The sequence below is a fragment of the Pyxicephalus adspersus genome, chromosome 4 (genome assembly GCF_032062135.1).
Source record: "Pyxicephalus adspersus chromosome 4, UCB_Pads_2.0, whole genome shotgun sequence".
In the NCBI taxonomy this organism is placed as follows: domain Eukaryota; kingdom Metazoa; phylum Chordata; class Amphibia; order Anura; family Pyxicephalidae; genus Pyxicephalus; species Pyxicephalus adspersus.
The window spans coordinates 77,661,744-77,671,673 of NC_092861.1; the positions used below are offsets into that span (position 1 = coordinate 77,661,744).

At 35.4% G+C, this 9,930-nt stretch overlaps 1 protein-coding gene across 1 annotated transcript in view; it reads left to right on the forward strand.

Moving 5' to 3' along the window:
- Positions 1-8,630, forward strand: part of GRIK2 (glutamate ionotropic receptor kainate type subunit 2) — a 327,366-nt gene extending 318,736 nt beyond the window's left edge. The window contains exon 16 of the mRNA XM_072408700.1: positions 7,016-8,630. Coding sequence (XP_072264801.1) covers positions 7,016-7,180 — 165 coding nt within the window. The 3' untranslated portion in view covers positions 7,181-8,630. The remainder of the gene's footprint in view (positions 1-7,015) is intronic.
- The last annotated feature ends 1,300 nt before the right edge of the window (positions 8,631-9,930 follow it).

Genomic DNA, 9,930 nt, shown 5'->3' on the forward strand with positions numbered 1-9,930 from the left:
CACTATACTACCACTAAGTGGCTATCAGAAAATTTCTGAACCCTATGATCATGACTTTGTCAGACTCATGTGTAACCATTTCAGCTATCAGTTATTGGAGATGGGAAAGGGCCATGGTCGGAGAGAGAGACAGAGAGAAAGACAGAAAGGTTCAGCAAAGACAACACAACACTCAGGGGACACTAGACAGAAGTTCAATCACTAGGGAAAATAATAATCATGTCCCAGATAAAATCTCTATAGGCATAGGGCAAAAACCCCTTATGAAGCATGGTTCAATTTTCTCCAACAGGTGAAAAATTCCTTCTTGGTCCCATTAGGCAATTGTTCCCTGGATCTGTTGTCTGTATTTTATTATCTAAATACCAAGTTATATTCTGTGCCTCTAGAAAAGCATCCAGCCTTTTCTTAATAGTTACATGTTATTGTAATCCAGTAGAAATGGGCAAGACACTAGATATCATTTACAACACATTGGGCATGATTATTAAAGCTCTCAAAGACTGGAGAGGATACACTTTCATCAGTGAAGCTGGTCGATTTAGTAAACATGGAATGGATTTCTTCAAAGTACCTTGCTATTTGCTAGTTTATGTTTTGAATGCTGGACCAGATCCATTCCAAGTTTTCTGGACCACCCGGCTTCACTGATGAAAGTATATCCTCTATAGCTTTGAAAAGCTTTAATAAATCTGGCCCAATAAGTGAATTTTCTGGCAGCTAAATCTAAAATCAAACCTAAACCTAAAAATCAAAACCTAAGGCAAAACCTGTGTGTTGATGTCACAGAGATATTGTTGAGTGAACACTCTGTACTGATTGCACATTTGGCAGAAATAAGGTATAGAGTCTCATGAGCTGCATGGTGTTCCCCCTGGCACTCCGCAAAGAGTGGTTGACTTGGCCGCAGACAGTTTCCAGGTTGCAGCCCCCAGATACACCAGTGCAGATGGCAGTTGAACAGGAGGGAAGCTGGACCAAGGTAACAAATTGACAGACAGTTTATAGATGGAGACAGGCCAATGGTCAAGACAGGCAGCAGTTGAGCATGGTCAGCAGCAAGCTAGAGTCAGGACCAGAAATACAATAAACAGGATTGCTGGGTTACAGGAGCTGGAGCCTTGGCTAGGCAACCAATTGCACAGGTTCAGCGTGTAACAATAGACGTAGTTAAATAGAAGACACCTGATAGGTAGGCAGGTCGGAGACTGGCTGTGTAAGAGGTTTATTAGCCAACAGCTGATGTCTATGCCTCACAGTCCACAATACAAAAGGCTGGAGGTTTTTAACTAAATACCAAATATCTGGATATTATTTTGATATGTATTAAAAGATATAATCTGAATTGTCACTAAAATTGCTATAAATATTGTTTTATATGCAATGAATTTTTTGGCAAAATGGGCTGTTTAATATTTGTTTCCCTACGCGTACATACAAAATTTAGGTCATTTATCAATCTTCTGGCTCATGATTTTCCTATTCTTTAAATCAACTCACTGAATTGTTTAAAAAAAGTAACGCAAACTGGTAAAGTGAAGGACAAGCAAAAGCATCTGCCCCACATTTCCGTTTTAGTAACTTCATATATCTATGCAGTGCCCATCTAGGCATTCACATATCATAGCCAATTAGAAAGCAGTTAGTTTGCCATTGTCTTGATACATATTTGGCTGCTCATTATGGTTTCTCTAGCCATAATATTATTTCCCCTACTATGAGTAGCAGCAGCCAACTTTTACCTGGCACCGAGACTGTATCAATTACTTTCTACACAGTAAATATACATTTTGTTAAAAAGGATTATACACAAACATAAAAATTCAAATCAACATTTATACTAATGTAAAAATAGATGTGCAAGAAAGCAAAATAAAAATATTCAGCTTTTTAGGCTTCGAACACAACCACAGCAACAGAATTACAATAAGCTAATCTAAGGTTATCTTTGAAATATGAAACTAAAAAGGAATTGCACCAAATGAAGTAAATCTTAATCGGACTTGTGGTCCTGGGCAGGTCCGTTAAAGTCATCTATACTCTTCAACCAACCAAAAAAAAAAAGACATCTGTGTCTAATAGAGTGTTACCCTGGATGGGCACCACATGTAGTAGTGCTTTAAAGCCACAATTCTATTTAAAGTAAAAATAAAACCCTTCCATATAATGTAAAAATGTGTTTTGTTTTTTTTCTTTTTGGTAAATCCCTTTTTTTATAAAAAAAAGGTTAAGCTCTGCCCCTTCTGTCTTTACCACCGCAGCGGAAAAGGCTGAATGGGAGTGCATTGCCTCCTGGCATACGTACGTCATTAATCTCAGGAGGTTTTGAGCTGTTCCTTCTGTGCATGCCCGAACACGTTTTTTCAGTTATTGAGAAAAAAACTGTGCAATCTCATGCTGCGCAGTGTGAGATTGGGTGACGTAGCCAGAAGACAGAAGAAGAAGCTTCCTCCACGCCAAGGCAAAGAAAGAAACCAGAACAACGTGGGACCGTATGGAAGACAGCTACAGAGGGATAGAGAGGTCTATAGAAGTAAAGGTAAGTGACTTTTTTGTTTTTACTTTAGTTCCGCTTTAAGTGCAACCCTAAAGAAACAACTAACTGAAATGTCCAGATCTATACAAGTAAAGCATTTTATGCCAAGAGATTTATTACACTGGTTTCTCTCAAAACTCCCTTGAGTAGTAACATTTACTCTGCTACTGCCTCTTTTATAAATATTGCTTCCTTGGTCAGCTCTGTGTTCACTCATTATAGATCATGATACTGATTATTTGTCCACTAAGCCAGTTGAAAATTGTTCAAGTTGAAGAGAAATTACAAAAAAAAAGTGTGTTCTTAAACCAGGAAAAATGTGACTCCTGCCTGGCTATGCATTGTGCTTTACAAGAATGACAAATACTTTGGAAAATATAACAATAAACATATATGTGTTAGGGGATGTATTTAATTCTATTTTCAGAGCTCCATTTCAAAATTGTGCCCATGGCAGATTTTGTTTTGTCCTCCATGCTGAAACAATTGTTACTATTGTGAACAGTCAAATATAAACACACTATCATGGAGGATATCAGTTCTGTAAAAGTAATTGGTCTTTCACAAGTCCGATTTCCTTATCCCTATGATTCACACTATGCAGTTTAAGTAAACTGAATTTAAACCAAGCTTTAAATAAAGGTAAAAAGGATTTTATTATGCCGACAGTTTTGCAGTAAAGTAATTCATGTGATTTTTTTTTTTCATTTTCAGAATAAATGTCATCTGTTACTTAAACTGTTTTTTTTACCTAGGAACCTAAGTTCTCATGCTGTTTCCTTTTCAAAGTAAATTGTCAGAAACTCTATCAATGCTTTGTCAACATTTTGCTGAAATTTGGTTTCAGATGCTAGGTATATAAGACTCGATTGAAAATCTCCAGCAGTGTAGCACATCATTCAAATTCCCAGAAGGAGTAGCCTGTGGAGAAAGAAACTTATTAGGAAATGGACCCACAGGAGGGCATGCTACGCATTCAGGGCTAACTTTAGTCAAGATGGAAAGCATTTTGATTGATGTATACTAGAAAATGTGAAAACATTGACCTCTAACATAAACTATAAGATGCAAGATTACTGCTATTATTGCTTTAAGACATTTTAACAAGGTTTCAAACAATATCTGACATGCAGCGCTAGAAGTAATAAACTTCTGAACAAATCTTGCACTTTCATTTTAAATTTTGAAAGTGTCTTTCACAGAAAGAGTATCAAAGGGCAAAGCAAAAGATTCAATTTATTTAGAGCAAATGAATAGGACTTTCTATTTTTCCCTCAAAGCAAAAAAAAAAGACAAAGTTGTGTAATTTGTGGTAAATCACATTTCTGGATTGGTCCTTTTCTTCTGTTCTCTTTAGTTATAATAAATTGATCGCTTTTACATGCAAGATTTCAAATATATTGTTACCATTGGCACAATTATTTATTTAGCCACATATAAATTCTTAATATGATTGTTGTCCTACTAGGTGGAAAATCACTCACAGGCATGAAAAGTTTATAACAAGGCTTCAAGGTGTTTAGTGACACATTATTTAAGGCTGCAAGGATCTGCAGAAATTGATTTCACAGCTTTCAGGTAGAAAAAAGAAACTGTTAAGTTACAACATCCAGGAAAAATATCCATTTGCTGTTGCTAAACAAACTGTAGCAAAATAAAAAAATGTGTCACTATTTTCATGATACAAATGATTAGAAAAAAAAAGCTCCTTAATGTTATATAATATAAAATATCACATGGCTATGCATAGAAGCAAAAGCTGAAAGCTAAAGAAAATCACATCTGGAATTTGTGGGTACCATATTGTTACTCATGTTTAGAAGTCTAAGGTTTTTGAAGAGGGTTCAGGGGAGGGCATCTTAGTTATTTACCAAATAAAAAGTGCATGGCTTCCAAATGTTTGAGTTCATTACAAAACCCCAAAGGATGGTACTGCCAACAAATTCTCTGGATAGGTTGGTGGTATCTGTGGGAACATGTGAAGATTGAAACAAATATTCTAAAATGTATTTGACCTTTCTGTACTTGAAGAAAAAGGAATAGGAAAATTTTCCTGATTTTCAGGATTAATTGCAAAGCCTCTGAACACGGTATTGTCATTACAGTTGCTAGGGAGGGAGAGTAATAAGGTTTAAACATTTCCAAAGTGAAAACCTTTTTAAAGATCCTGTGGTTTATCCTAAATTGAATTTGAATGAATAGGCATGAAAATGTGTTTTAAAAACCTTAATTACCATGAGAAATTGGATCATTGGTATCCCAATGTTGTTTCCATAATCAGTGTTTGCTCAGAGTCAGTTGATGCTATTACTTTATGTTTGCACACTATCATTTACAAAACATTTAAGTCACAAATTCGACAAAAAACAAATTGCATCACAATACACTAAGAACACTTGAAGCAGTAGGGCAGCTTACAGTTTCATTTTTGTAATATATCCTTCAACTAATGTTGAAGGAATATCCTAAAGCTGTACATTTTTTGTTTGTGTTTTTCAATTAACTAAAAATAATGAAAAAGGGGTTGGATCCCCCCCTATAATCGGCAGACACTTCTCTAGTCCAGATGCCCCCTTCCTGTCCATACTGGACCCCAAGTAGCCTGCCAGGATAAGATGAAGGGGGAAAAGGACTATCCTACTAACTACACCAAACCTCATGACTTCCCTCAGCAGTGCGTGTGGGGGGGCTAGGTCTAATTCCCAAAACTTTTCCTCCAAATGCTTGTGGAGTATCCAGATTCAAATAGCAAGGGTTTGGGGATTTGGAAGCCCATTTTTAGAAAGATGCCCCAGATTAGGGGCATAAAAGTGACATTAAAGTGTAAATAAAAAATTACACTTACCTTTACTTGAGCAGATCCCTCAATCCTCTTGAAGCTGTCTTCCATACGGTCCTGCGTCATTCCGGTTTCTTACCTTGTCCTGGCACCGGTGGTAAACACAGAAGGGGCTTTGCCTTTTTTTTTTTTTTTTAAAGTCATTTAATGAAACAAAAAATACAAAACACATTTTTACTTTATATAGAAGGGTTATCTACCCTACCCTATCTAATTGTGATGATTGGTCCCCTTTAATCGCAAAAGGAACCAACTACTGATGTAAAGATGTTGACAATCCGCAAACAGAACTAAAGATGTGCTCTAAAACTCTGTTCTAGCCATTGTGAGTTTTTTTAACTAAAAACTTTAAAATCACGTTTTCGGTTTCTTTTATTCTCTCTATATCCTATACTCTATTTCTGAGTTTGCTTTAGTGAAGTAAATGGAACTTGCTTTAATGTAAGGCCTTTGCTGCTCTTGAAAGTTTTCATCAAAGGTACTGTTGACCTAACTTTTATTCTATTGATTGAAGGCCATAAATAAAAAAAACAAATGTTGCTTGTTGCATTGCTCCCATTACAAAAAAATTGAAGCTTTCATGCAATCAAGTGTGAATACTATGGCACCCTGTTGTTCATGCAGCAAGCGGTGCTCACTTTATTTAGTTGCAAACTTAAACATTAGCAGAGTAAGATTTATTGCAGATCAGCCAAATACCTTTAAAGCTTTTAATTGATAAAAAGTTGTTCTGATTGGGAACAATGCTTTTTAGGACTGCGTATGTCCATATTGGAGAAGAAAAAGAACCTGTGGCATGACAGGTTCCAAAAATTTCATGCTTTTAAGACATCAGGGAAGTTCACAGAATATTTAGACAAGGGACCCACCACTCTACACATCCTGATTACATGGACAATTATTTTTTAAAGAACAAGAATGATCATTAGCAACCACTGGGGCTTTTAAAATTCTAATTTGATTCTTTATAGGTGTCCACATCTGACTAAACTATTCATTTTTCTTTTAGATTATTACATAGATTAATGTAATACTAAAAAACAGGGTACTGTACCTTATAGCAAGCAACCACTATGTATGTCAATAAGATGTCAACAATAACATTTTTGGTATTGTACCTCTCACTATCCTCTTTGCTCTAATAAATGAGACAGTTTAACTCCTTGGTATAAATAGGTTTGCTTAGGTTATAGAATTATATGATTGCATTAAACATAAGCTAAATGACTACTGAATGGCAGCAAAGTTCACAAAGTATAAAAGAAACAATTTTCCTAACAATTATGAAAATGTGCAAAGTACAAATGTTTTAGATGTAATTTCCATAGTACATGTCTCAAATGCATTTGCCCATAATGTGCATCACCAGGCACTACTTGGCAGATAAATAATTTTAGTGACAAGGTGAAATTTTCAATGAGCTCTCACAGCTTGATAAGTCATTTTAATTACTATGTGATGCATATTTAAGTGACAGCAGTTTGTTGGAAGCTTCAGGCAGAAACATGGTAAATTTGCAGGGTTGCTTAGCTGACACGCTGCGCCAAAAGAATAAATCTTTAATAGTTTATGTACCTCATATGAATTTGCTTGCAAATTTCACCTATAACAAAAAAAATAATTTATGTTTGTGTTTGCAGAGATCCTTCTGTAGCGCCATGGTAGAAGAATTAAGGATGTCACTTAAATGCCAGCGACGGCTGAAACATAAACCGCAGCCTCCCGTAATAGTGAAAACAGAAGAAGTCATCAACATGCATACATTTAATGACAGAAGATTGCCAGGAAAAGAAACAATGGCATAGAGCTGGGTGTCAGGCATCCCCAAGCACAAACTGTCAGCTTTTTGTTTTCTTTTTCCAAACAACACTGCGAGAATGTTTCCTGTGGAAATATGCAACCTGTGCAAAATAAAAATGAGTTACCTCATGTCGCTGTGTCTATGAACTTAAAACCTATTACTCTGATTCATCGGTCAGACTACAAGAGTCATGGATAAATCACAAACGTCTGCGGAGGTTGAACTTCTTTTTTTTCTTTTTTTTTTTAGGGGTCCACCATTCTTATGAATGTAAAAGTGTGCGTTTTGTGATTGCTTTACAAATAAGGTCCCAAAAAACAAAAGTTATTTTTCTTTTTCAAAACTTACTTGATTCAAAGAAATCCATTGAGTTATTTTAAATGCCAATAACCATTGAAGGAAGAAATCTCCTATAAACTGTATCGAAACGACTGTATGCTCTTTGCCTTTCGATAGCAAAGATGACAGATGATTGGATGAAATATTGTTAATTGCCCAAATCAAAATGGCAGAATTCTTCTTTAAGCTAAATAGGCGACACAAGATCACGAGAATTGCATTATGATTCATGAATTTACACATACACAAAAAAAAAAAAAAACACTATGAGAAGATTCTTATCTGCTTTGTGGACTCTGTGTTTCACTGTCGTAAATAAAAAAAAAATGTCAGTAAACAAGGCAATAATTGTATTGTTCAATTCAACCCGATGACAGCATTTCTGTGTGCAGAATGGTAGATTGACAAATAGTTGTTTTGACGCTCAGAAGAATGTATCTTAATTGTAGATCCCAGAGGGGAAATTGTGGCTGTGTTGGAGAGGATCCAGCTTAGACGAAATGGATTTTTAAAGTGTGTCCCTGTAACCATTTGAACCCCACTGAGCCTTTGCAGTTCCCTCCAGCTGTGGAACGTATATGGGCATCTTAGAAAAGCTTTCCACATGGATCTTTAAATGGACTGCATTCATTAATACAGTCGGTGTTTAACAAACAAATTCCTTGAGCAATTTTTATTTAAAAAAAGAAAAAAATGTTCAGGTTTATTTGTGGAAATGCAAGATTTCTATAAAATAGTTTTTGTATGGAGATTTTTGTAATACTTTTTATCAACAAAATCCAAACATACGTCGTTTCCGTCAGGGGTGTGATGCCAAGCATGATCGGTAGTGTGTATGAGCACCACCAACGTTTGGTGAGATTATTTTTATCAAATTCAAATTCAATATAAAACAAAGAGAATTATTTTTAAGTTCAGTATTGCTAGTTGCACTACCAGCACTGCTTCCCATGCTACACCCCTGATTTCCACCAAGCTACAAACATACTGTAATGAACAATTGTGTGTAAATGGTAAAAATACACAGTCTTCTTGACCACATTGTGATAACAGTTGAAGTGCACACAGTTTCCTGTTTGAATTCAATGCACAAAATAAACATAAGCGAAAACAAAGTGGAATTATCTATTTTATTTTTTATGACAAAATAAAACATTACATTGCATTTTTTCTAAACATCATGATGTGATGTTGGAAAAAAAATAGCATTATAAAAATACAAAAAGGTAAAATGATATTTTAAGTAAAGGCAAACATGTATTTAATGACTATATTTCAGAAGTAATTATTCATTTTATTATTTTCATCATCAAAATTGTCCCTTATAAAAGTGTAGTTATTAAATGAATTTCAGCTCAGTTTTTGAATTACCTTTTCCATGTAAAGAGCCCTACACTTGTAAATTGAAATCAGATTTGTATGTGCCTGCCTGCTCTATACCGTGGTGAACAGCGTAAGGAAACTTATTCAGACTTCTAAAGCAAAGTGTGATAATGGTCACTAGAAAAAATAGGAAAAGATGGTGATGGTGTAGTACCAATAGGAGTGTGCCTAAAGTGTAAAAGTGAAAAAAAACCATAGGTATATTAGTGCAGAAAAAGTGTGAAAGATGTGTTTAATTTTTGTTCTCAAGGTCAAGGTTTGTTCTCTGAAGGTTTTATACATTTCATCCAAACTTGGTACCCGTAAATAGAAAAACCCAGGGTAAGTAATAGGAAACTCGAGGGTAATAAATTATTAATCAAATACATTTTGTAATGCTGTGATGGTTCATACTAGATTGACGTTGAATATTCATTGTGTTATGGGGTTTTGGCACTTCCCCTTAACTTGTTAAAATGGAGAAGATTAACATAAAAGAAATGGATTTCCTGAATTCTCTGAAGCCTTTCAATTGATTGACATTGTCAGGTTCATTCCCTCTTGATCTGCGTAGCCATGGATAGGGCTGATGGCATCAGTCTCTGAGATGTAGAAAGAAAACCTCAGCGACCAAAAGAAAGTGCTTTAGTCCTGACTTTTTAATGTATGTTTTAAGATTTCTTTGTAGAACCTATTGCATTTTGGCTATATTTTGGTGTCATTCATTGAATACAATTAACAATAAAATGAATGCCGTCCACATTAAGGTAACAATAAAACCATAAATGTAAGACAAAGTAATCATAGGGTAATAGGAACCATTAGGTGCCTTATTGTACCTTCATGTGATGCCTGAGTTTGGTAGGTATACCCTGACTGTTCTGTAATGTAACTCAACTAAGCGCTGCAAGGCTCATGTTTTTTCCACCAGCAATTTTTTTTCAAATACAGGTTTACATTGTAAGAGTGTATCTTAAGCCTAAACATGTGGGTGGGTCACAACTCCAGTCAATTTTTGATTTATTCCTCCTGAAATGTGTCCCCTCTGTTTGT